The sequence below is a fragment of the Mugil cephalus genome, chromosome 15 (assembly GCF_022458985.1).
Source record: "Mugil cephalus isolate CIBA_MC_2020 chromosome 15, CIBA_Mcephalus_1.1, whole genome shotgun sequence".
In the NCBI taxonomy this organism is placed as follows: domain Eukaryota; kingdom Metazoa; phylum Chordata; class Actinopteri; order Mugiliformes; family Mugilidae; genus Mugil; species Mugil cephalus.
The window spans coordinates 24,238,545-24,265,853 of record NC_061784.1 but is presented as its reverse complement, the minus strand read 5'-3'; the positions used below and the strand labels follow the sequence as shown (position 1 = coordinate 24,265,853).

At 44.0% G+C, this 27,309-nt stretch overlaps 3 protein-coding genes across 6 annotated transcripts in view; all 3 read left to right on the top strand.

The window, feature by feature from the left end:
- The first annotated feature begins 1,153 nt into the window (after positions 1-1,153).
- On the top strand, positions 1,154-14,063 carry slc7a3a (solute carrier family 7 member 3a). 2 transcript variants are annotated; one of them, XM_047607384.1, is made up of 13 exons: positions 1,154-1,286; positions 7,561-8,065; positions 8,660-8,821; positions 9,147-9,354; positions 9,455-9,570; positions 9,954-10,176; positions 10,254-10,393; positions 10,537-10,639; positions 10,996-11,225; positions 11,663-11,829; positions 11,929-12,037; positions 12,132-12,297; positions 12,348-14,063. In XM_047607384.1, exons 2-12 carry the CDS (start codon positions 7,699-7,701, stop codon positions 12,281-12,283), a joined length of 1,977 nt encoding a protein of 658 aa, XP_047463340.1. In that variant the 5' UTR covers positions 1,154-1,286; positions 7,561-7,698; the 3' UTR covers positions 12,284-12,297; positions 12,348-14,063. The 2 variants fall into 2 exon arrangements, with proteins under 2 accessions (XP_047463340.1, XP_047463339.1); XM_047607383.1 differs by having other exon boundaries at positions 12,132-14,063.
- A 1,290-nt stretch (positions 14,064-15,353) lies between these two features.
- Positions 15,354-19,326, top strand: rab38c (RAB38c, member of RAS oncogene family). Of its 2 annotated transcripts, none has more exons than XM_047607391.1 (4): positions 15,354-15,549; positions 16,245-16,375; positions 17,446-17,583; positions 17,801-19,326. In XM_047607391.1, exons 1-4 carry the CDS (start codon positions 15,354-15,356, stop codon positions 17,957-17,959), a joined length of 624 nt encoding a protein of 207 aa, XP_047463347.1. In that variant the 3' UTR covers positions 17,960-19,326. The 2 variants fall into 2 exon arrangements, with proteins under 2 accessions (XP_047463347.1, XP_047463346.1); XM_047607390.1 differs by having other exon boundaries at positions 17,798-19,326.
- A 1,182-nt stretch (positions 19,327-20,508) lies between these two features.
- Positions 20,509-27,309, top strand: part of LOC125021357 (phosphatidylinositol-binding clathrin assembly protein-like) — a 24,746-nt gene continuing 17,945 nt past the window's right edge. For both annotated transcript variants that reach the window (XM_047607386.1, XM_047607385.1), the window contains exons 1-2: positions 20,509-21,421; positions 27,065-27,207. In XM_047607386.1, coding sequence (XP_047463342.1) covers positions 21,292-21,421; positions 27,065-27,207 — 273 coding nt within the window. In that variant the 5' untranslated portion in view covers positions 20,509-21,291. The remainder of the gene's footprint in view (positions 21,422-27,064; positions 27,208-27,309) is intronic.

Genomic DNA, 27,309 nt, shown 5'->3' with positions numbered 1-27,309 from the left:
AGCGACGTAGCTTGTGCACGATAGTTATTATGCAAAAAGAATCTCTGTAAAAAACAAAAAGTCTCAAAATAAGAATCATAATACTGAGCAAACCTTTAATACTTATATTCTATTTTATTTTAATGTTATTTTATTTATTTACTTGTGTTTCTTTTATGTGCAGCTAAGCTGCTGTGACCAAGTTATTCCCCTCATGGATCATTAAAGTTTATCTAAGTCTAAAAGTCGCACACATTCAGCCTTTACAAATAACTGGACTAATTAAAAAACGACATGTTTTTCCCTGATATTAGTTGCATAGTCTTATCAGCCTGTCTCACTCTGTAACTCCACCCAAGCACTAGTCAGCGCTGTGCCTTTTTTTAATTATTATTATTATTATTATTATTATTATTATTATTATTTTAACCAATTTTAGTTTCTACTTCCTGTTTCACATATTTTTTGCTAAAGACGTGTTGTCCAGACGTCTCTAAAAACCTCCTCAGTTACATGCTGAGGAAACATGCTACTACCAAGAGAGAGGACCAATCACAGCTCTCGCTCTCTGCGTAGATGGATCAGCTACGACGCTACGGTCTGCGTCAACTTAACGCATAAGCATAAACCACCTATTAAAGGAAGAATACGAAGCTTATGGGTGATTAATAAAAACAAGATAAAAAATAAATGAGTAAAAATAAAAACAAATGATTAAAAACAAAATAAAAGTAAAAAATAACTTAATAAAATAAATAAGTAAACTAAAAATGAATGATAAAAAAACAAAATAAGAATAAATTTAAAAAAATGAAAATTAAATTTCAAATAACTACAAATACAATTAAAATGAATGAATGAAAATTAAAATTTCAAATAAATAAAATGACTATAAATAAATAAAAAATAATGGATAAAATGAGTAACTTCCGTTTCCATATAAGGGCAGAACAAGCCGCGCCGCCCACACACACTTCCGCATTCTCTCTCGCGGTAATATCACTGTATATATATATATAAATGTCTCACAGCCGTTTCATATGTTTTACAGTCGATGTTCGAGTTATTCTAAATGAACGTGATGATAATCGTTTATATAAATTACACGCCGCTTCTCTCCGACGTCCTTCATTCATGAGTGGAAAGCGCCGTCCGCTTCCTCCCATTACGTTTGTTTGTATACACCTCCCCCCTCCTCCCCCCTCCTCCCCCTAAAAGAGAGACACGGCGGCACAGCGGGCTTTTATTCCATCACACCGGACAGCAACACATCCTCCTTCACTACAGCCGACGAAACGACATCACAGGTAAACAAACGCGGCATAATTACACGTTTATATATGTGTGTAAGTAAAAGTTTTGTTGCGGTATTTTCCGTCCAACGGTTCAACCGTAACGTAAAAGACGTTGACTGACGCAATAACCCCGCGTGTGTTGTCAGTTGTATCTACGTTACGGTTTAAAACTGACATTATTTTTTATATATATATGTTTTATTTTAAAATAATATTCTGAGTCGACCGTGGTTTAAAAAAAATAAATAAATAAGATTAATAATGTTTTTTTTTCTTAATTTGTCATTTGAGCTGATGTGCTCGGTAACGTTACCGTCACCCTGAAACCGTAGAAAGGGGAAACTTAATGAGTGGTGGTGACCATTGTGTGGAAAAAAAAAAACAAAAATAAGAACCGGTTGAGTTGTTTTTCTGTGTATTTTCATTCATTGTTTTGGTTGTAGCCGGCTAGCTCCCCCCGCTAATAGTAAATCCTATGCATCAAGGCGTGGGTGCTGCTTTCAAAGAGCCGCGAAAAGACACGAGTTTCCAAAAAAAAATATATATATAAATAAATACCAAGTGCATCATTTAAAATAACAATGATAACAGTGTGATTTGTGTAATTCTTTAAATCGTGTGTGTGTGTAACCGGCGTGTGTCCGCCATGAATGATGCAACGTGGTGCTTTTGTTAGGTCAGTTTTTGAATGCAGCGTGTGTAATTTCCACGTTTCCCTCTGAATGCAACACTCTGGACACGAGCCGCGGTGGCTCGCGGACAGATGGGACACTACCCACTCCCCAGATGGACACCTACCCCCCCCCCGTCCTCCCCCCTTTCAAAGTTCTGGTCGTAGCTACGGATCAATCAGTTGTCGATGATTTTTTTTTTGGCGGAGCCGATTCGACCAGGAAATAAATCTCGTGTGACTCATACTTCCGGGAAACATTTTACTGGCAGAGCTCAGGTAACGTTACCATGCGCGTGTTGCATCAGCCGGATCCGCAGCTCCTGCACAATTAACTCAATTATTCTGGTCGGGTTTGGATGTGTCATTCAAGCATTCAAGCTAGTCTGGGTTTGGGCGGACAGTGAATGCATCACGACGAGCTTAAGAAAGTGCAACTATTTGTGTTATTGTGATATTAATGTAGAAATCCTGAGACACTGACTCAACATCACTGATGTTTCAGTGCTGCTGAAGCATCTCGTTTGTGTTTTGTCAGACTCGAAGTGTTAGAAATGCCCCTTTTGTTGATGTGAAACCCGGGTTGGGTGGAGTTAAGCTGCAGCTGCATGACAAGCTTCAAGAAAATGCAACTATTTAAGAGAAGATTAAGAAAAGCTGTGTTTGTCTGACACTCGGGGGGAAATCATGGTGTTTATGAGCCGCTGAAACAGCAAAAAGCAAAAAAAAGTGCAGAGTATGAAAGATAAATAATAAAAAGATACACGTGTTGGCATCTATGCAAAAGTACAACGGACTATAAAGGGTTTTAATTGCACAGATCTGGGTGTGACTGCGTTATAAACGTGTTCACTTTGCACATTAAATAGTAAAAGTGTTAAACCTTGAGGTGTAATAATATCGCTCGTGTTTGGTTGTGGAGACAAACCGCAGCCGGAAAGACTTTGTGAATCTCTCCTTTCCAGGTATTTGGTTTGTTGTGCGAGGAATCTAGAAACTATTCACGCGCCTCAGAGGCATCGCTGGTATTTTATCGTCTGTGTTTCGTCTTCTCCGTTTTCCTGAGTGGAGCTAAATCGAGTGTCAGAAATGCCTCTCGGTCCGTAATTAGTATTTGTGTTATTTCTGCAGCTCAGGGTTGTGATTAATCCTAAAATACCTTTAGGTTTGACGCTTTCTCTGTGTTACTCACATAGTCTACGGCTGAAATTAAGGTTGAGCAGGATTCTTGTGAGTTGGTGTCATAACAGGAAAGATTTGGGCACCACACCCATAGAGTCACGGTGAGAATGAGACGTTGGAGACATGGTGAAGACATGGTGTCGTCCTCCTGTCCTGGTTATGTCTGCACCCACAGATCTGTCTCTGTTTCTGTGTTTCTGTCCGTGTGAAAGTGAACAGGTTCTTCACGTCCCAGCGAGGACAGAGTCTTTTCTGGGGCCCGATCGGTTCTTAAAGGGGTCGATCGGTTCAGTCCCAGCGGTCGCTCCGTCCGTCCACCTTATACATACAAACATATATTCCTGTCCACTTCAAACACATGTGGGACCATTGTTCATCGCCTCAGAAAACGGTTCGATACCTTACGGACGTTTAGTGGACATCATGTCCTCTCTGCGTCCCTCAACCTTCAGGCATCAGCACAACTGTCCTTTAATCAGGAAACACACGAGAGAGAAAATATGTTTAAGTTTTATTATATATATGTAGTTAAACACATGGAGCTGAATTAGTCCATAAATTTGTGTCGAATGTTCAAACATGCACCTAAATGTGTGTTTATGTATATAATGAACACATCGTTCTCTTTACTCGCCTGCAGATATGTGACATATATTCACATATATATGATCCATACATGTTTATTTATTTGCTACAGACGAACCAGAGAAGACGTGATGAACTTTAAAGAGCAGATTGATCATTAATGTGTTTGATTTCACGTATAATATAATAATTATTGGTGCAGAGCTGAGTCCTGTAGCTGGTGTTGTTGTTGTTGTTGTTGTTGTTGTTGTCAGTGAAAACAAAGCCGTGTGTTGCGTATGTGTTGGAGAAGGAGAAGCTCGAGGCTATAACCAGGTTAGCAGGTTTGTTTCTCCTGCGCTAATAATCCGCTTAGAGTCCGTGGCAGCGACGCTAAGTCAAGCAACAGGACCTTTATCCCTGAAACCCTTCGTAACCAGACTCCTCCTGGATAAACGAGCTTTAGGTTGGAAAAAGCAAACTGAATGTGACGGAGGCAGAAAAAGCAGAAGTCTGCGCCGGTTCTTGCGTAACCACGGGCCTTAAAATGGCGACAGGTGTTGAAGTTGTAATTGTTCGGGCAGGAACCTGCCCCCACTCGCTCAAAGCAGCCGCCCTCGTGAAAACCACGAGGAGGAGATTAGCAGCAGGAGGAGGAGGAGGAGGAGGAGGAGAGAGCGTCTGAACGAGGCCGAATCTTCGTTTCTCTAAACCAGAACTGAGCCGCCATCAGTGCCGCGGCGGCGGCGGCGGCAGGTTTCCCCCCCCCATCAGGTGCTTTCCCACCTTTCACTTTCAGTTTTTGTCCCTGGAGGTTCTGCGAGGAGCCGGAGCAGATCACAGCAGATCCCTCAGTCATGTTTGTTGACTCGACCAAACCTCCCTCAGATCTCAGTTCCCGGTGTCGGGACGAGCCGGGACGGGAATGTGTCCCGTCGCCCTTCACAGGGCTGGATGTTTACTGTGGCGCTCCGTGTTTTCACTGCATTGTCTCATTCGCCGTTTGTCTCTCTACACTTTGACTGTACTCGGCAGGATATTAGTGTTTTGAAAAAGCCGCGACCAGACGCTAAAGCTTTGATAGTCGGACGCTGTTGTTCTTGGTGTATTAATAGAGCGCGGTCATTGTGCTGCAGCGCGGTTCAGGCTTGTATCCTGTGGACGAATTTAGAGCCGTAACTCGGCCGACAGTGGGAAAGTTTGTGTTGGAAATCACAGAGAAAAAACTGAGCCGATGTGGCTCCGTCACCACAGACGTGTTCTGCACAGGAAACTCGTACGAAGCCGTGAAAAAGCCCACAGACTGTGTGTTGTTCCTGCGCCTGGAGTTTCATGATCAGTGCGACAGCTTGACAGCATCGCACAAAACACAAACTCTGGTTATGTTCGCACCTTTTAATGAGTGTGAGATATGAACACGTTCCCCCTCGTGTCCCGTGAAGCCGGTGAATCGGTGAAGCCGGTGAATCGGACTCTGGCCGCTCGGGTCGTGTTTCACGGCTCGTCTCCTCCGGCCGATCGGCCTGAAACACGGAGGAATCAGGTGTCGTCTCATGACAAAGCTCTGCCCTCGTGGACCCGTCCGTCAAACACTGCGCTCACGCTGTTAATGGTTGTCAGGCCTCAGATGTAGTAAATGTGTAGTATTTAGCTGCTGAGATAAGCTCAGAACACCTTTAAACCTGCGTTAACCTGCGGCGCCGCGTTGATTTACACGTGCAAACCAGAGCGTCAGGAATATGAGAGGGAGATAAAACACGAGTGGTAAAAGGAATAAACAAAAACACAGATAACATGAAGCACCGAGGATCTTTGTGACTGTGAGAGTTCAAAGCTGGAAACGACACATCCTCTCTACCGAGAATCAGCCTGTGAGCGAATACAAAGAACCAGACTCTGGTTAACTTACATGAACGTAACAAAAGAAAAATAACAAAACAACACAAAAGTAAATGATAAGAGCAGATATATGCATCTTAGTTATATAAGATTTAAGGTTTAATCTCGGTTTAATGTTTTTATTTTAATAAAGGTGCAGGATTTATCCACATACACACGTTGTTACAGTGTAATTTAAGTTTTTCATGTGTTATTTGGGAACTACAAGCTCATGTCGCACTAACAACAGCTAAAAACAACATCCTGGTAAAACCAGAACAGAGACAAACTGAGATTAATAGTGGATTTTTTTTTATAAGTCAAATAATTGTGAGTTGGTTGAAGTTATCTGTTCATAACGTTACAGCACTAATTGAATGACGTAAACTTTGATCACATTTGGGACGAGGCCAGAGCTGTGGAGGAGGCGGCCATCTTGTTCCCGATGCGCCGCTAACGTGACGTCGCTCTGAGCTCTGACGTAAACACAACGCAGCACAAACGTGTTTGTGTTGTTCAGGATCACAACACGATTCAAACCAAAGTGAAATAAATGAGTAATAAGGTTTTCAACCTGTTGCAACACGGACCTGGAAGCTTGTTTGAGACACACAAACACAAACACACTCGTGTTGTATCATGGACCTGGAGCTGAGCTTGTATCATCCTGCAGAGACTCTAACTCCGCGTCCTTGGCCTGGAACAAGCTGCTGCCGTGTTTCTGCAGAAATCAATGTCTTATCTGAATCTGCTTCACACCGACACATTATTAGTTTATAGCAGCAAGGTTGAAGGCTGATGACATTTTATTATTTCTCCCTGTTTGCTGACTAATTGCTCGTGTCTTTATGTAACGGCGCTGATCGATGACCCGTCTGAACCTGAGGTGAATTCCTCCAGGTTTCAGGAACCTCTCGTCTTCCACGTGCAGCTGCGTCTCCTTATCGAGCGGCGGGTTCACGCCGTCCTCCCTGTTGATATTAGGTTGGATTCGAGCGGCTATCGTCCTCCTGCAGCCTCCGTGTTTCCCAGGCTTCTCCCGTATCTGCTGGAAAAACACGGCCTCCGCGGTGGAGGTGTTTTCACAGAGGGCGTGTGCTGTTTGCCAAGGTGGAACCGAGGCCGGAGTCAAGCGCTGCCCGTTCCTTTGTCTTCGCGCCGTCTCATCGTGTTCTCATCAGACCGAAAATGGGTTGAATTCGTGGAAGTTGCGCAGCAGGAATTTGTGTGAAACGTCTTTTATGGTCCGTGCTCAGCTCTGTTCCAGAGAAGTTTCACTACCTGTGTTGACCTGACATTATCTGAACCCCACTGAGACGTCGCATGAGATTTCAGTTTGTTTGTGCAGCCCCGCAAAGGGAGGAAGGGAGGGAGGGAGGTGATATCCATTTTTCTGCATTTAACACCTTTTCCTGGAATAAGTGTCACTGCCAGAAACGAAAGGATGTCATCTTCTCACGGAGACGAGTGACCAACGCCAACTGTGACAAAATGTTCTGCCACTTTCTGCACATTTATTTGCACATTGAAGATAGAAAATGTTAAAAATGTTAGTTGGTTAGTTTGTTGTGCAGGAGAGATGGAAGACGAGATGTCGGTTAAACTACAAAAAAAGACAAAAAGAAAATATAAAAGAACAAATTCAGAGGAAATTAAATCAAATAGAAGAACACGGTGAAATAAATGAAGCCTGGAGATACTGAAACGATGACGGTGAAGTTTCCATAAGAAAGATCCTCTGTGTTTTAAGATGAAGTCTGAGAGTTTGGGAAATAAAAGTCTTTATGATGTGAAGTGAACAGCAAAGCATGAGGAAAATGTTCAAATGTGTTTGAAACTGATAACGTGTTAAATGTTCTGAGGAGCAGATTAATAAGGACGATGTTTCAGGATAAATTAAGCTCTGATACCACGTTTATTTACTCCAAAAAAAACCAAAACAAACACCAGCTGACTTAGTTCTGAGTCCTTGTTTTGTGGTTTTTGTGCCAGGTCCTGATCTGCTGCTGAGAACGACGTGTCCACGGACCTGCTGCTGTTTTCCATCTACCTCCAGGGCCCGTTATAAACTTTATTCGCTTCGCTCTGAGCCGCCTCGGTCCTGCACTAGAAGCATCTGTCGCGTCAGAAATGGCTGCTGCTCTGTCCAGCTTCGGCAAAATGCTGCTGCGGCGGCGGGCGCTGGACTGCTCCGGGGAGGAGACCCGGTTCGCCCGCTGCCTGTCCACCCTGGACCTGATCGCGCTGGGCGTGGGCTCCACGCTGGGCGCCGGCGTCTACGTCCTGGCCGGGGAGGTGGCCCGCGAGAAGGCCGGGCCCGCCATCGTCCTCTGCTTCCTCATCGCCGCCCTGTCCTCCATGCTGGCCGGCCTCTGCTACGCCGAGTTCGGCGCCCGCGTCCCCAAGACGGGCTCAGCGTATCTCTACAGCTACGTGACGGTGGGCGAGATCTGGGCCTTCATCACGGGCTGGAACCTCATCCTCTCCTACGTCATAGGTGAGGAAACCACACGATCTGTGGCGTCTGGAAATCACGTCAGACGTAAACGGTAGCTAATGGCACCAGTCACATCATCAGCTTCCAACCAGAGCTCACGTCATTTTCTCCTGGTTTCACTGATAAAAGTCGTCATAAGATTCAACCAACAATGTGTTATTTTTTAACTTTGGTTCCTCCAGAACTAAACCACTTAGAGAGATTCTAGAAACTTCAGAGTCTTGACTTTAAAAAGCTGCAACATGTTCATCAACAGCTTCAGTTTATTTTGGATACGTCTGTGCAAACTAAAAATAAATAGAGACAATTAAGATGAACTTTTAATGGACTTTGCTTGTACTTGAGCATGTTTAGCCTGTTAGCTTGTGTGAAAGACGAGTTGTGCCTTTCAGGTTTTGCGTTGCACATTGTTCCCTTTTATATGTTGGGTGAAATGCTCCGTTGCTCGTTAGCTATGATCCTGTTTCTGGTTCAGTAAAAACTGAGCATCAAGGACAGAGAGATAATCAAAGCTTCAGACAATAAACAGTGACGTCGGTTATTAAAGTAATCCTGACTGACCTGCGACTCTCTCCGTCTCCGTCTCTGTTTCAGGTACCGCCAGCGTAGCCAGGGCCTGGAGCTCCACCTTCGACAACCTGGTGGAGCAGAAGATCTCCGGCTTCTTCAGAGCCTCCATGGAGATTAAGGTGCCGGGGAACGTTCTGGCCGAGTACCCGGACCTGTTCGCCCTCATCCTGGTGCTGCTGCTCACTGGTGAGTCTCATGATGTTTCCTGTCATGTTGAGCTTTTATCTCTGGGACCAGTTTGACCCGGTTCAGTCTCTCTACGTTTTAGCTTCATATTTAATGACTTTTCCTGATTCAGTGATGAGACGTGAAGGTGACAGGAGGCTTTTAAAAACATTTCCCTCCGTCTCTGTTTGGTCCATCAGACTCAGCTGAATGTTCCTGCAGCTCATTTTCACACTAACAGACCAGAAACTATTTGTGGGCGTCTCTGACGGTGTTTGTTGGAGGTGATGACGCCCACGCAGCGGTCGACTCAGGTCTCTGAGCGTGAATGTGTCTCTGCCCTCAGGACTTCTGGCCTTCGGCGTCAGCGAGTCGGCGCTGGTGAACAAGATCTTCACGGGCATCAACCTGGTGGTTCTGGGCTTCGTCATCATCTCCGGCTTCGTTAAAGGCGACACGGCGAACTGGAACCTGACCAAGGACGACTACCGGGCGTTCACCAACACCACCAGCAGCATCAACAGCACCAACGGCACCGACGGCACCGATGAGCAGTCAGTATTTCTACAACCGCCTCCGGCTGCACGTTAACTTTCACCGCTTAGCCTGTGTCTGATTGCATCTCTTCTTCTTCTTCTTCCTCCGTGTCCTCAGGATGATTAAGGTTTTTGGCGAAGGCGGCTTCGCCCCGTTCGGCCTGAGCGGGATCTTGTCCGGCGCCGCCACCTGCTTCTACGCCTTCGTGGGCTTCGACTGCATCGCGACAACAAGTGAGTGGAGTAAAAGCAGAGGCGGGAACCGAAGCCACCGGCCACGTCGTGTTTTTTTTTTTTTTTTTTTTACGTTCGCTGTCATCTGACGTACGCCACAACCAGCCACAACATTATGACCACCGACAGGAGAAGTTAACAACATTAAAACCGTGTAAACTCGTGTTACTTAGACATGTAGCCTCCACCCAGACCAGACCAGAAACACTACATCACCCTCAGACTCATGTCCTCCCCCCGATGAGTCACCTACACAATTTTAGGACATAGCGTTATAGATAATGTGTGTATCATTTCCTGCGTGACGCAGCATTTAATGCGTAACTCGAAGCGAAGGTCATGCAGAGGGATCTCACCTCCTCCTCCTCCTTCTTCGTCCTCAGGCGAGGAAGCTAAGAACCCCATGCGGTCCATCCCCATCGGCATCGTGGCCTCGCTGCTCATCTGCTTCTTCGCCTACTTCGGCGTGTCGGCGGCGCTGACGCTGATGATGCCGTACTACCAGCTGAACACGCAGAGCCCTCTGCCCGAGGCCTTCAGCTACGTGGGCTGGGCTCCGGCCCGGTACATCGTGGCCGTGGGTTCCCTCTGCGCTCTGTCCACCAGGTGAGGAAAGGAAAGGGCAGAAACTCCCGGCCTCCTGGTGGATGAGCTTTAATAATTAACGCTGGCCTCCTCTACAGCCTCCTAGGCTCCATGTTCCCCATGCCCCGCGTCATCTACGCCATGGCCGAGGACGGGCTGCTGTTCAGGGCTCTGTCCAGGATGAACGCCCGCACCAAGACGCCTCTGCTGGCCACCATCGTCTCCGGCATCGTGGCAGGTGAGACGCACTTCATTCATCTTCACTCTCGTCATTTACATCTGTTTTACTTACTGTAAACTATCCGTCTCGTGCTGCTGTTTGGCTGCAGATGACAAATAAAAACCCTGTGGATCTAACGGCGTTTTTCTCTCTCCTCTCAGCTCTGATGGCGTTTCTCTTTGACCTCGGCGCCCTGGTCGACCTCATGTCCATCGGGACTCTCCTGGCGTATTCCTTAGTGGCCATATGTGTCCTCATCCTCAGGTAAACACCTTTATTTTACCGCAGCCCAACGTTTAAAGTGTTTAATCGCGATTAATCTCTGTGGATTAATTTCGATTAATCGCGATTAAATATCGTTATTTTTTTAATCTTTATTCATTTCGTTGTTGATGAGCAAACAGACTCCAGAAAAAAAGGGAATATATATCTGAACCTAACGCGTTAATTAAACAAGTCTCTCCCAGTGAACAGTGGCTGCAGGAGTGGACACATATTAGCAGCAGCATTGGCAGCTTGTCTTTGTCTCGGTTTGTCTCCAGCTGTTAGCCGCGTTAGCCCAAGTGCTAGCAGAATCCCCGACTAACGTATGCCTGGCTTGGTTCATGTGCTATTTGAAGGTATCAGCCGGGAACCCTGAGCTCGCCGAGCCAGATGGAGAAGCTGGTGGAGCTGGTGGAGGGCGAGAAGGTGGCGGCGAGCGGCGGGGACAGCGGGGACGAGTACGCCATGGAGATGGAGGACAAGCCGCTGCAGGAGACCTTCACCTTCAGGCTGCTCTTCTGCCCGAGTGGGAAAACCCCGACCAAGACGTCGGGGAACATCGTCTACATCACCACCGCCATCATCTGTAAGTGTCTCGGCCCAGATGTTAAGATAAATACACCAACCAAATCACTTTTAGAAGTAAAACAGCAAATTATTACTGAGATTCAGTCTGTAAATAGTTAATAAATAAATGGTTAAGATTAAATTAAAAGCCAAACTGATTGGTTTTTGTTCCAACCCTCTGGTTTAAGACGACGTAGCATCAAGATGCTTCTCACTGAACTTCAGCCTTTAGGCGTTAAATAGTCAAACTGAGGCTTTTTCCTGAGTTTATATGGAAAACGGTGAAAAGTAGGAGACATGGTGGGGAAAAAAAACATGGCGGCTCGTTTCCTATTGGTGGAAAAACGCCTCCGTCAGCCAATCAGGACGTGACGTGTCAGTGGTTGCTAGGGAACAGAGTCAGGTTGTCATGGGTCCCTGTGCCGGGTTTAACGAGTGTCTCCTGTCTCCGTCCAGCCGTCCTCATCACTGTCCTCTGCGTGGTCCTGGCGAACTGTCTGTCTCAGCTGTGGGACTGTGTCCCCTGGGTCCTGGCGTCCTGCGTCCTCCTGACTCTGCTGTGTGGAGTCTGTGTGGTCATCATCTGGAGGCAGCCGGAGAGCAAGGAGGCGCTGACCTTCAAGGTAAGAGGAGACCTCCTCCTGCACCTCCACCTCCTCCATCTCCTCCTCCTCCTGCTGCTCCTCCTCCTGGTGCACTAACCTCCCCCCTCCCTCCCCCAGGTGCCCCTCCTCCCCTGGCTGCCTCTCTTCAGCGTCTTCGTCAACATTTACCTCATGATGCAGTTGGACATTGGGACGTGGTGTCGCTTCACGGTCTGGATGATAATCGGTGAGTTTCTACTTCCTCGTTTCACTCCACAGTCACGTAGCCACGCCCCATCTCACCCCCTCCTCTCTCCTCCCCCCTCCTCCCCCCTCTCCAGGCTTCGCCATCTACTTCCTGTACGGGATCAAGAACAGCAGCGAAGCCTCCAGCCGGTCGTCTCCGCGTAAATACGAGCCGGCGCTGCAGAACAAAAGCCCCATTTACAGGGGGGCCCCCGAGGACAGCGACGTGGAGGGAGGCGGCCCCTGATACGGCCCCTGATACTGGACCTGGACCTGGACCTGGACCTGGACCTGGACCTGGACCTGGACCCGGACCTGGACCCGGACCTGGACCTGCATTTAAAGCAGGGGTGTCAAACTCGTTTGAGTCCAGAAACACTGTAGAATAAAAACGTGCAGATAAACGATGAAGCTTCACTTTGATTTGGTGCAAAAAAACAAAAATCATTATGACGCGTTTACGTTAAATGAACCTGAGCGTCTATAGCTCCTCCTGCTCCTCCTCCTCCTGCTCCTCCTCCTGCTCCTCCTCCTCTCGTCCCTTCGTCATAATGGGCTTTATTTTTTTGCACTAAACCAATGTTTGTATTCAATGAACTGATGTTTTCATGAAACACTGAGGACGATAAGTTTCATTTAGTTCTTTGCTGCTGTTATTAAATTATGAGCAGAAGTTACTTTAACGTTAACGTTGTTTGACGCCCCTGGTTTAAAGGAGGAGAGTCTGTTACTCCCCATGAACTGGACGAACTTCTACGTAGCCTTAGCCCCTCCCCCTCCACCTGTAACACCTGTAACACCTGGTTTAACAGAGCCACGCCCCCTCACCCAGTGTTACCTCCGTTACCTGAAGCTGTACCTGGTTGGAGGCGGAGCTTCGTTTAGTAGAGACTCTTTGGATCTGAATGTTCAAACCGCTGCGATCACGGAGCCACAGGGTAACACAACTTAACGCAACGCAACGCAACACGGCGACAGTCTGGAGGAAGGACCTGCTTTATACCGTAGATTAGAAGACGTTTAACACACTATCGGCCCCAGAGAGACTCCGCCCACTCCCACTCCCACTCCCACTCCCACTCCCACAGGAACCACAACAGAGGATGGGTTTCAACATGTGGCAGAGAGGAAACAGGAAAACATTCATTCAGATGGAGAACGGTGGACGTTCTGCTGTGGACGTGGACGTGGACGTTCTGTGGACGTGGACGTTCTGCCGGAGTCGGGTTCTGTCTCTGGGAATCAAAGGACCGTTTCTCATCACTAAAAAACAAAGGATCTCACGTGTTTTTGTGTTGTTTTTGTTTAGTTTCACGCGTTGGCAGCTCGTCTGTCGACCTCCAGTCACTTGTGTTTTATATTTACTACTTTATTCACTGGTTTTTCTAGTAGAACTGTTAATATTTATGTGTTCTCGTTCTTTTGCCTTTGTCGTATGGGTTTAATCAGTCAGTGCTTTCAGGTGTGTTTAACTTGTACAGTTTGTATCATCATCATGTTCGATTTTCTCCCCAAAAAACCAAACGTTTGGAGCTGAAACAAAGAAACGACCGAGAGTCGGTCTCTAAATTATTTTAATATTATTAATATTATTATTATTTCCTCCCGTCTGAGTAACTTATTGTCCTGGTGAAGTGCTTTACTGTAAATTGCCACTGGGCCTGAAGTATAATCAGAGCAGAATGTGTTTGTGTGTGTGTGTGAATTATACTTGAAGGTGTTTCATTCTCCACCTGATGCTGCAGAGGAAGCTTCCGTTAAACTCGTCTCCTGTTTGTCCGGCGGAGACGAACCGGTGCCTGAAGAACCATCCGTCTGCCTGAGGGACACTAGAAATAAAAAGAAATAAAATAAAAAGAAATGAGAGGGTCCGGTTCATCTGTGACTCTCTAAACGTGTCCAGTGTCTTTCAGGATGTGATCAGATCTATTTTCGCCCCTTGTTTTATATCCTGTACATACGAAGTATTTTCAGTGTCTTTTTTTGTTTTGTCTTTTTTTTAATAAAATGGTGATTTATGCTCCAGACTGACAGTGTCTCTGTCTCTGTCTCTGACTCTGTCTCTGTCTCTATCTCTGTGTCCGTCTCTGTGTCTGTCTCTGTCTCTGTCTCTGACAGTGTCTCTGTCTCTGTCTCTTATATAACCTTATAATCGTGGCCTTTCTGGTTCTTCCAGTTTCTCTCGTGACTCGAACCCGTTTCATCCTGACGACGGTTGATCTAAAGCAGGTTCCTGTGGTTCTAGGTCAGAGTTCGTTAACAGGAGCTCGTTAGTCAGAGAGAAGAAGATTAACTCGTTTAATTAGATTTATACTGAACCTGCTGTAAATGATTCAGTTAAATAAAAGAGTCTGATCTGATTCTAGAATAAAACTCCAGGACGTTTGATTAATGGACAGAAACTGATCTGAGAGAAGAGGAAGTTCATCGATAACATGAGAGACAAGTCACTCCTTCCTTCCTTCCTTCCTCCTCTCCTCTCCTTCTCTCCTTCCTTCCTTCCTTCCTTCTTTCCAGATGAAACTGGAGGAGTAAAGTCAGTAGGAGCCTGAGGACACAGGGAGGACGCCCCCTAGTGGTCACATCACGTCATCGTTATTTATGTTTCCTGGTGTTAATTATTGATGGAGGATCAACTCTGCCTTAATTACAAATAAATAATACATGAATAACAAAAATAAGACCTTACAGATATATGCAATAAATAAATAAATAAATAGAATTTAAGGCTTTTTTTTAATTTATATATTTATTTTATTTGTGGCAGAGTAATAGTAATAATCCAGAGTCAGAGAAAACGTCAAACGTCTGGGTTTGGTTTCTGATGAATTATTTACAGGATGTATTTAATGACTTTTCCTCATTTAATAACAATAATAATAATAAGTATTATTATTATTATTATTATTATTATTATTTATTTGTATTCTGGGGAAAAATAAAAAAAATAATAAAAAAAATAGGTGTCAATAAAATAAAATGATAAAAGCAGAAAAAACATGTGAAACTTTTTGTTTCATATAATAAATAAATATAAAATGAAAATAAAATAAAAATAGGAGCTGTCATCAAACCTGTTATTTTGGTTTTAAAAACTTTTGCATAAACGTTAATAATCCAGCTAAAGATCCTAAATCCTCCAGTTTGCTCTTCATCTGTAAGAGGATAAATCTGTCACTTTAACTCCGTCCCTGACGTTTCCCAGGAGCCCCTGAACGCACCACAGCTCCTTAGGAGGCGGCGTGTGTCAGTGAAGGCAGCAGATCATGTGAACCAGGTCTGGTGGTGGTGGTGGAGGCAGCGACGGTGTCGTCCTCATGCAGCAGCAGGAGCTTCTGTTCAAGGTGCTGGTGATCGGGGACCTGGGGGTGGGAAAGACCTCCATCATCAAGAGGTACGTCCACCACATCTTCTCCCAGCACTACAGGGCCACCATCGGCGTGGACTTCGCCCTCAAGGTCCTGCACTGGGACCAAGACACCGTGGTCCGGCTGCAGCTCTGGGACATAGCAGGTCTGGACAAAACCTCAGTAAACCTCAGTAAACCTCAGTAGATCTCAGTAAACCTCAGTAAACCTCAGTAAACCTCAGTAGAACTCAGTAGATCTCAGTAAACCTCAGTAAACCTCAGTAAACCTCAGTAAACCTCAGTAAACCTCAGTAAACCTCAGTAGAACTCAGTAGATCTCAGTAAACCTCAGTAAACCTCAGTAAACCTCAGTAGACCAGGTCTAGGGCTCAGCTGATACAACTGTGTGTCTGTGTTTTGTGTCTTGTTGTGAGAGCAGGTTGTTAAATGTTGTTTTAAACCAGGACTAAAGCGTCTACACACAACTTATTCATCATCATCAGTTGTTTGTTTGTTTTTGTTTGTTTGTCTTTTTGCTTTAACACAATTTGCAAAGTGGAAAGTCTCAGTTTTTCCATTTAAAGTGTTTGTTGTAGGTTTAACATCGTTCTAGAGACGTTAGTGGACATTAAGCTACACAGAGACAGAAGTTCCTCTTCTTCTTTTTCTGTAGAAACGTCTTTTATATATTAAATATAAGCACTGTTATAATGTTCTTCACTGAAACACAGATGGAGCTGAGCTGTGAGATGAGGAGGTGGCTCCTGGTATTTTTCGTGTCTACTTGAGGAATGTGGATCTCATGGCTGTTTGTGACTCAGCTGGTCCCATGCTCATAATATCCTGCCCCCCCCCCCAGGACAGGAGCGCTACGGGAACATGACCAGAGTTTACTACAGGGAGGCGGTCGGGGCCTTGGTCGTGTTTGACGTGACCAGAGCGTCGACGTTTGACGCCGTGTTGAAGTGGAAGGACGACCTGGACTCTAAGGTCAGAGGCTAATAAATATATTATATATATTAAATATGTTAAATATGTTAAATGTGTTAAATATATTAAATATATTAAATATATTAAATATGTTAAATATATTAAATATGTTAAATATGTTAAATATATTAAAAATATTCAATATATTAAATATATTAAATATATTAAATATATTAAATATGTTAAATATGTTAAATATATTCAATATATCAAATATATTAAATATATTCAATATATTCAATATGTTAAATATGTTAAATATATTAAATATGTTAAATATGTTAAATATATTAAATATGTCAAATATATTAAATTTATTAAATATATTAAATATATTAAATATGTTAAATATATCAAATATATCAACTATGTTAAATATGTTAAATATGTTGAATATATTAAAAATATTAAATGTGTTAAATATATTAAATATGTTAAATATGTTCAACATGTAAAATATATTATATATATTAAATATATTAAATATATTAAAGCTTCCTCCCATGACCTACAAGTCATCATGTTGGGATTTTGGTCTGAAACATAGAAATAAAAATATATTTTCACTCAGAGCAGTATAAATATAAAAATAAAAAATAAATAAAATATTTGTTAGTTAAAAATATAAATAAAATAAAATATAAAAAATAAAACAAAAAATAAAATAAAAATAGGTGTTAGTTAAAAAACAGATAAAATAAAAATAGATGTTAGTTCAAAATAAAATATAAAAAATAAAACACAAAATTAAAATAAAAATAGGTGTTAGTTTAAGATAAAAATAAATGAAAAAAATAAATAATAAAATAAAATAGTAAAAGCAAAAAAAATAAATAAAAAATAAATAAACTAAACTAAATAATTCTACATCCTCAAGGAAAAATAAAAAAATATAAAAATAAAATAGTTGTTAGTTCTAAATAATAATCATTAAAATAGGTGCTAATAGAAAATAAAAATAGAACAAAAAATAAAAGGTAATAAAAAGTAGGTGTTAGTTAAAAATTAAAATATAAATAAAAATGAAATAAAGCTGAAACGATGACGCTGACCCTGTACCTGTTCCTAAGGTGACCCTGAACCACGGGAGACCGGTTCCAGCGGTTCTCTTGGCCAACAAGTCGGACCAGCTGACCTCCCCTCAGCCCCGACTGGACTCCTTCTGCAGGGACAACGGCTTCGTGGGCTGGTTCGAGACGTCTGCAAAGGTAACTCCAGCTTCATGACCCGCTCCTCCAGTCACCGGGTCCTCAAACCAGATCCACACGAACCGGATGAAAAGGTACCAGGACCAGAGAAGAACAGGTTCTGGAGAAGCTGGGTTTAAAGGACTCAGACACTGGATCCGTTCAGGATCCCAGCAGAACTTTCAACTGTCACGAGTTGGTTTTTAGTTTCCGTTGCTTCTTTTGTCTCCACCAGGAGAACTCGAACATCGAGGAGGCGGCTCGCTGCCTGGTGGAGAACATCCTGACCAACGAGGAGACTCCCACAGCCGAGAGAGAGGCCGGATCCCTGGTTCTGTCCGGCTGCACCAGCGCCACCAGGACTGGACTCGTCTGCTCCTCCTGCACCAGGTGGTGATGTTCAGGCGTCAGGGCGTCACATTTAAAACAGCATCCACCTCCACCTCCACCTCCACCCAAAGAAAACACAACAACAGGAAACAAGAAAACACAAATATCTAAATAACAACCTGCTCATGGAAACGCAGACGCTATGTGTTTCTATTCCGGTTTTCAAAATAAAAGTGTCTCTAATCTTTGTTTCCACTGAAAGGTGTTTAGTGGATGAGCTGTAAATGTAAAGTCTCTAAACTTTAAGCAGTAAAAACCTCCAGGTCTGAGCGGTGGATGCGGCTCATGTTGCGGCCACTAGGGGGCAGCAGAGCCCATAGAGCCCCATGTTAAAAGGCCACAGCTTCATTAAACGTGTTTACATCCTGGTACTAAAGATGATTCCGGTCTTAATGGTTTATTTCACTGTTCTGTTGTTCTGTAAACTTCAGGCTTTATTATCATCCAGGTTCAGGATCTAATGGGTGACGTCACAGTGGGTTTGTCCACAGTAAAAAAAAACAGTTCATGGACTTAAATGAACTGGTCACATGACTCCAGGGACAAACACGTGTTTCCTTTGAACTTTAGAGAGAAACTTTAATATCTGAAAAACGTCCTGAAGAGATGTTTTAGCTTTAGATGTTTTTAGAAACGTTTCCATCAGTTTATTACTGAGATGTTCAGGTTTTGCTTCTTTCCAGGAGAAACAGAAACACAGATAAAGATTAAGATAAAGATTATAAGAGGATTATAAAGTTCCCTGAAAACCTTGATATATTTGTGTGATCTGCTCTTTACAGTTAAACCGTCCATACGTTCCTCTAACAACACAAACATGATGATGTTCTGAAAAACCAACGATACAAACACCTGCTCTCACACTAATGACACATTTAAATAAATGACGACAGAGACACAAACCGAGGCTCTGACGTCTGTTTCATCCTGATCACCAGGAAAAATAAAAATAATAAGAAAACACGTTCACTTTCAGGCTGGTTCATGTACTTTTTAATATTTTGATGTTTGCTGATTTATTATATTTGACATTAGGCTGCAAGTGGAACATTTAATTATTATTATTATTATTATTATTATTATTATTATTATTATTATTATTATTATTATTATCAGTTCGTCCTCTGGTCATTTTTTTGGGAATTTTTAATTAAAAGTGAATCAGTTGTGAGTTTTTTATTATTATTATTTTACAATATTTAATAAATTCAAAGTTCATTTGTGATGTTTAAACTGTGTTTTGATTTAATTCATTTTATTAAACAGACGTGAATCAACCTCCTCATCTACACAGTGAATAAATATTCAGTATGTTTTTACATTAAAACTTCTGTGAACTGAAATAATAATAAAGCTGTTTTATTTCCTCCGTCATCTAATAGTTCCTGGTTTCACTGTTAGAATTAAACAGAATATGAAAAAGATGAATAATCTGATGAAGGTTTCTCTAGTTTCACCTCAAATCTGACGTGTTCTACATTTTAAATGATATTTTGGCCCTTTTATCTTTGAATACAACACTTGGTTTTATCTTAAACAAAGAAAAAGTAAACTGACTTAACTTTAATCACTTTCTCTTTTAGAGTCTTTCAGAATCAAGTCTCGTCTTTTTACACCTTTTAACTCATAAACAGGACGTGAGAGTTAAACAGTCACATAATAAAAACTAATAAAAACTAACTTTACTTCACTCAGAATTTCATGAATAAAATGAAACGTCTGCTTCCTCCAGAGCTTCTCTGCCTCTACATGACAAACACACAGAACCAGAACCAGAACCAGAACCGGGATCAGAATCAGAATCAGAACCAGAACCAGAACCAGAACCAGGACCAGAAACAGAGCCAGAACCAGAACCAGAACCAGGACCAGGATCAGAACTAGAACCTGAACCAGGATCAGGACCAGAACCAGAACCAGAACCAGAGATTACTTCCCTTTACAGCGGCTCCTACTACAGTCGGTGTAATTCCGCCTCTTGTCCAGCAGGTGGCGGCGTAGAAGCGGTGATTCCAGTGAAGTTATGTGAATATTTGAACCAGCAGGTCCTGATCTGGTTCTGATAAACTCATTTAAACACTTTCTGCTTGACGCTGTGACCCGATGACTCTCTAACACACTCACGTCTGGGATTTTATTAAAATCTGGGTTATTTTAAATCCCATAAACCAGATCCCAGGATTCAGGATTCAGGCTCCGTGGATCTGACTCCTGTGTGTCCACGTCTCATTGGACAGCGGATAATCGGGGACACTTTTACACATGGACACGCTTGAAGGAGTCCACGCGCACCAGCTGATGCCTCCACCACCTCCTCCACCTCCTCCAGATCCCCGGAGAAACGCGGGGCAGCCTTCTGCTTTAAGACGCCCTCCCCGGACCCAGAAGTGGCCCAATCGCCCTCCTTTCCCAGTCACCTGATTCATGTTCTGCCATTTTACACGCACAAGTTGTAGAAAAATAAAAGGGAGATCGGTGCTGGCCTATAGGCACCGTCTACAGAGACATACACCCCACCAAAAAAAAAAAAAAAAAAAAAAAAGGGAGGGAGGGAGGGAGGGAAGGAAGGAGTGGGGGAGGATAGGAGACTGATAGACTGATACAGGAGCTGTGGCCTGGACGCATCCAGCCTGACGCGGGCTTCACTGGACCAGAGGAGACACACTGAGCCCGGATCTCACACCAGGACTCGGGATTTTATCTTCTTTCTTTTAAAAAAAGGGGGACCATGTGGTTCGGTTCGGGTCCTGCGGGGAGCGGGTGCTGAGTCGTGGAGATGCTGCAGAGATTCTCTGGACTCACATCCACATCCAGGACTCCGGGATTCAGACGCGTCATCGCGCTGCTTCTGTTTCAGGGACACGTTCTGGTTTCAGCGTTTTATTAGAGGCGGCTTCCTCCTTTATTTATTCCTTTATTTATTCGTTTATTTATTTATTTATTTATTTATTCATTTATTTATTTGTTGGAGGCGGATTCTGCTGCTCGGGTTCATCGGCTGAATCTTAAAAGCTTCTCTGGATGTGAGCGACGCATGAATTCTCAAACCAGATCCTCGTCGGTGAACGCTGCTGTCCTCCTCCACCTCCTCCTCCTCCTCCTCCTCCTCCTCCTGCTGCCTCTGCTCAGACGGCCGATTCTCGCAGAGGGCACTACCCTCCTCCTCCTCCTCCACCTCCTCCTCCTCCTCCACCTCCTCCTCCTCCCCGCCGCTAAAGACATTTTGATCGTCCTCCCCGGCTCCCCCATCACTCCGCCTGCCTCCTCCTCATCATCCACCGCCGCCACCTCCTCCTCCTCCTCCTCCGCCTCCTCCTCCTCCTCCTCCTCCTCCGTACCATGTCGGGGCAGACTTTGACGGACCGGATCGCCGCCGCGCAGCACAGCATGACCGGCTCTGCCATCAGCAAAGCCGTGTGCAAGGCCACGACGCACGAAGTCAGCGGACCCAAGAAGAAGCACCTTGACTGTAGGTCCCACATACCATCACTGCTCCATGCATGCGCCGCGCTACCAGCCATCACAAAGGGCAGCTTGTATAAACCGCATCTATTATGCCTCCCCTCCTAACCCCCTTCCCTCCCCTCCTCCCCTTCCCTCCCCTCCCTCCCTCTGTCTCTCATCCGGTTTGCGTCCTCCTGAATCAGGCACCGTTGCATTCCCTCAGATTGAAATGTGCAGCAGAGCTTTGCTGCTGCACTGGTGTGTGTAGATGTGAGCAGACATTCAGATGATGAGGCCGCGGACTGTGTGTGTGTGTGTGTGTGTGTGTGTGTGTGTGTGTGTGTGTGTGTGTGTGTGTGCGTGTCATTCAGGGGAAGTAGGCCACTCTAGTAGAAGCTAATCATATGTGCGGGCCTTTCCATTATTAACGCTACTATCAGCAGCAGGACGAAAAAAAAAACCCCCGGAGACAGGACAGAATGTGCGTTGTTGTGCAGCAACGTTTTCTCCTCCTGCTCCTCCTCCTCCTCCTCCTCCTCCTCCTATAATCTCAGTCCGGTCCGTGTCCTCTGATGCGTTCACTGCCGTCAGGGAACCCGGGGAAACGCACCGTGTGGAGGAAGAGTAGCTCCTGATTAATCAGCTCAGTGTGGAACCTGGAGGAGGTGGAGGAGGAGGTGGAGGAGGAGGTGGAGGAGGAGGCCTCTCACATGTAGATATGTGCCAGTGATTATGAGGTGGATGTTGGGTTCGGGGGCTTTTGTGCTTCACTGTAATTACCTGACGGGGTTGATGTAGAGGTGGATAATCAATGGAGCTGCCAGTCACACTCACTCACTCAGAGAGAGACAAGAGAAAATGGCAGATGGCGAATCCACGGAAACGTGGATGAACCAGAAACCGGAGGCACAGGTGAGACCAGAACCACTGAGAAGATCCAGAACCGGACCTTCAGCGCGAGCCTCGTGTTTAGAACATGACAGGTTCAGGTTTTATTTGTGTAGACGGAGGCTCTGATAAGTTATTAGTTTACTGGAAACTGGAACCTTTCATTTACCAAACGGTCATGAACCGGTTCATTCCACCAACCTCAAGGACAAACCAGTCCCCCCCCCAGAACCAGAACCAGAACCAGAACCAGGCTCATTGTTCTCGTTTAAAAGCCTTGAATTTCATCTGTAGTCGTGTAATGTTTGGATGTTCTAAGAGACGAATGATGAGGTTAGGAAGGAAGAGGCTTTATCCTCTGACCTGGTCAGAGAGCAACCAGAACCAGAACCAGAACCAGAACCAGAACTAGGAACCAGAACCAGAACCAGGCTCATTGTTCTCGTTTTAGTGGAATCATAAAAGCCTTGAATTTCATCTGTAGTCGTGTAATGTTTGGACGAACGATGAGGTTAGGAAGGAAGAGACTTTGCTCTCTGACCAGGCTGGTCAGAGAGCAACCAGAACCAGAACCAGACCTAGGAACCAGAACCAGAACTAGGAAACAGAACCAGAACCAATGTCACCTTCCACAGTTCAGCTTCATTCTGCAGAACTGATCAGTTCTCATTAATATCTGGAGGGTTTGAGCTCAGGTATCTGATATTATGTTATATTATATTATATTATATTATATTATATTATATTATATTACATTATATCTGGAGTGAGACGTCACTTCCTGGTTGCAGGAGAAGTGAAACCTCCTGGAGCTGATCCAGCGAAACGTTTCACAGATGATGACAGAAGCTTTGATGAAGCACATTTGAAACATACGTGTGATTGATTTCTCCTCCTCGTAGAAGTCGTCGTGAATAAAAACCGACCTCCTCCCTTCAGCTCGTTTCCTCCCGTGTTGTGACCTTGTCGCTGTGTCGCTGACATCAGAGCTGAATGTTTGATCATTTACGACCCGGAGCCGGAGCCGAGCGCGACAGCAGCTGTAATGGGACAGTAGAACAGTAATCAGGCCAAAAATAACCTCCTAAAGAAAAACCTGAATGAGCCCCCCCCCCTCCTCCTCCTCCTCCTCCTGCTCCTCCTCCTCCTCCTCCTCCTCCATCGTGAGTCACTTTAATGACCTTCTCTTGCAGTGCCATTATGCAGCATGACCATTATTCACTTCACCTGAAGCCGAAACCTGAACACGCGTCCAACCAGGTTTTCACTGCTCAACATCTCACACGTCCTCCAAACAAATGTCTTAAATTAAAGCTGGTAAAACCATGTTTTAGATGATCACAGGTCGTGTTTCTAATAATCGATCTGTTATTACGTCCTTATGATGAGAGGAGCTTATCACTGATCCGGGTCCAGTCGATACTTCATCACATCCCTTCGGCCGTTTTATCGACTGGTTCTCAACCTTTACAGGGTCCTGGACCCCGCGATTATTATTCCACATTAAAACACTACAGACCTCAGAACAGGAGCTTTGTATCAACAGCATCATGCATCAGATCTAAGAAGAAAATACAGTAAATTACTGTTGAAACAGATGTAATTAGTCACATTTCAGTAAAATAAACCTGTTTCTAGAAATATTTTATAGTGATGTTCGATGCCTCAGATTTTCCTTCTGATACCGTAAAATAAGTAGAAATACCGATACCGATCCGATACCGATACTTTGTGTAAAATCATTTAAAAAGCATTTAAAATCATACATGATACAAGACATCAGAGTCTCGTATCATTTAGACCTGTTTATCTGTCGTATGCTGGTGGTGAAGGGTTCATTATTATACTGAGTTTATTTATTCTTATTAACTTAAACCTAAAATTTAACACATTCACATTTATTCCTTTGAGGACGGTGAGATTTCATTGTTTCCATTTCTGCTCTAACATTAAAATAAACTGTAACCGTAATATAAACTGAAATAATCCCTGTGTCCACATCGTTTATTTCAAGAACTAGTTCCAGTTCAAAGATGAGACTAATGTTTTCATACGTCTCAGGTCCCAAATACCTGAAGAACATTACAAACACATGTTTGGGTCTCATGATGTTAAAGGTGAAGAAGTTGGACTCGTGTTTGTGGTTGTTTCAGTGGTTCTGGTTTAGTTTATATCCATTAAAACTCAGCAGCATCGAGCCTGAAAAGGTCGGAAGGAGCTAAAGCATCTTCGTCGTAGATGAACCGTGGTTTCTGTCTATAACCGTCAGATTATCTGTTTGAATCATTTATTTATTTAGTGGCTGGTTTTATCAGGGTCCAGACCTTTGACCTGGAGAACAAATGTCACCACATTAATGCAGCAGAGAGAGATTCTGTTAAATCATAATTGAGTCCGGGCAGAGTCGCAGGAGTCGATCAGCTATAATCAATAATGTTTCACTCCTGCAGAGACTTTCACCCTCAACATGGAAACAGAGTCCGGCCGGAGGTTTGAACCCAGAGATATAAACCCAGAGAAGCTCAGACCCCGTGGAAGAGGTTCTCTGGGTTTGGGTCGGGCGTTACGGGATTCATTCCTTCTGCCTGTTCATCACTTTCATTTAGTTTTCGATCAAAATGAGCTAAATTAAATGTAAACATCAGTATAATAGACCCTGTGACGTTAGCTCGTTAGCTGGAGGCGAACGCTGTCACTGTCAACCATGAAAATGTCGTCTTGTTTTATTTTTGGGGCCAAAACGAAATATCGGAAACACTAACTTGACGTTTTATCACATACCGGCCGTGTCCAGTCATAGAGTCATAGATGACTTTGGTTTGACTTTGGTTTGACTTTGGTTTGACTTTGGAGATTAAAAGAAACGAGTGGAGACGACACAGACGCTTCATTTCAGGTCAGATTTATACGTAAAGTATCATCAGTTTCAGCCTGGAAAACGTTACGTTTTAGAATAAATAGTGATTTAGGATTAGTTTAACGTAATAATGTAAGCTAATCCTTATTTAGGGAATTCTTGTTACATGTTAAAGCTAATGCTAACAGCTAGCTAACTCAGCATTAGTTGTGTGTTTCAGGTTTGTCCAAGCAGATGTTTCATTTCCTACGTTCCCCTCCACAGTGGTTCCTCTTACTTCTTGTAATGTCTTTGTTTTAGAGGCTTCACTTGATAAAGACAGACCAGACTTCGTCTCCTCTGTGTCCTTTGGTCAAATCGTCCATCCAGGTAGTGAGAGTGTAGGAGGACGGTGAATATAGTCCCATCAGTCAGAGTCAACTTTTTAAAATAACACTCAGGGTCTCAGGGAGTGAGTTTATCAGTATATTCTATAAAATATCAGTTTTCCTCGTCCATTCTAGAGAAAACCGTCCATAGAAATATGCTAACCGCCGTTTACAGGCTGTAGTGTTTGAGACGTGTTGCCTCCAGTTAAGCCCCGCCCCCTGAAACATGTCACATTGCCTCAGGTTAAGCCCCGCCCCCTCGAATCATGTCACATTGCCTCCAGTTAAGCCCCGCCCCCTGAATCATGTCACATTGTTTACAGACTGTGAAAGACTCTATTGGCTGGTTGTGTGATGTGTATTAATCCTCCATTATTCCTCCTGCTGATGTTTATGGGTCGGCAGCGTCTTCATGAACCAATCAGAGCTCTGGACGCTGTGTTGTGTTGTTTCAGTAAATGCTGCATGATGCAACACGTCATTTTCTCCTGGTTTCATCGACAATATTGATATTTTCTAACTGTGTTCCACCTTTGATTCCTCCAGAACTAAACTATATCTCCAGCAGCCTGTTACTCTGTGACCTGGGCTCAGGGAAGTAGCGGAGCCGTTTCTCTGTGATTAACCAGATGCCGTTCATACTTCACACGTTGATCTTCAGCCAAAATCCCTAAAGAATGTAGAGCAGCGACCCAACAACCTTCCCCACGTACCGACGTCGGCCCCTCGGATCCTCAGTCACTGGTTTTTAATCATCGATGCAGGAAAAATCAGACCAAACACCCTCATCTCTGCCTCTTCTTTCTTAACTTATTTCCCACACACTTTGAATCTGAGCTGTTTTAAAATCCGCTCTGAGTTTAGAGCCCAGACGTGAGTCAGAGGATAAATCGTCTCCGCTCCACAAAGAAACTCCCCGTGGCTCATTCAGGCGACGCTTTGTTAAACTACAAGATCCAGCTCATCTGAGCTGGTGTTTTATTGATATTTTTGGTGAATTTCAGCCATGACTTTATGAAACAGTCGCCCTGGATCAGCCTCAATAAGAAGTTTAGTTTTTGTCATTGTTCAGTGAAAAACATCATCGTATCAATCATTCGTATTTTGTGCGTTAAGTTTGCGTTCATGAGCCAATCACAGCTCTGTTTAGTCCAGCGTGTCGTCGCTGGGAAACTAATTTCCTTTTGGTTTCATTGATAAAAGTCTTTACAGGATCCAACCAACACATTTATTCAGGTGAATCCAATAACTTTAACTGTGTTCCAGCTTTGATTCCTCCAGAACAATAAAACCACTGAGAGATTCTAGAAACTTCAGAGTCTTGACTTTAAAAAGAGACTAAAACCATGAACGAGCTCCAATGTGTTCATCAACATCAGTCAGTTACTTTGTTTACGTCCTCACAGGGAGGATTTTGTAAAAAGTTTAGTTTGGGTAGAAGCTGCTTTACCTCCTAGATGTGATGATCTGGTCTGAGCTCTGTTCTTCTTCTTCTTCTTCTTCTTCTCATCATTATTGTTGTTGACATGTGCCGATGTCTCCCCGTCTCCTTCAGACCTGATCCACTGCACCAACGAGCTCAACGTCAGCATCCCACATCTGGCAGATACGTTACTGGAGCGCACGGCCAGTAACAGCTGGATCGTAGTGTTCAAGGCCCTGATCACCACACACCACCTCATGATGTACGGCAACGAGGTGAGAACGCACACAGGATGGATGGATGGATGGATGGATGGATGGATGGATGGATGGATAGATAGATAGATAGATAGATAGATAGATAGATAGATAGATAGA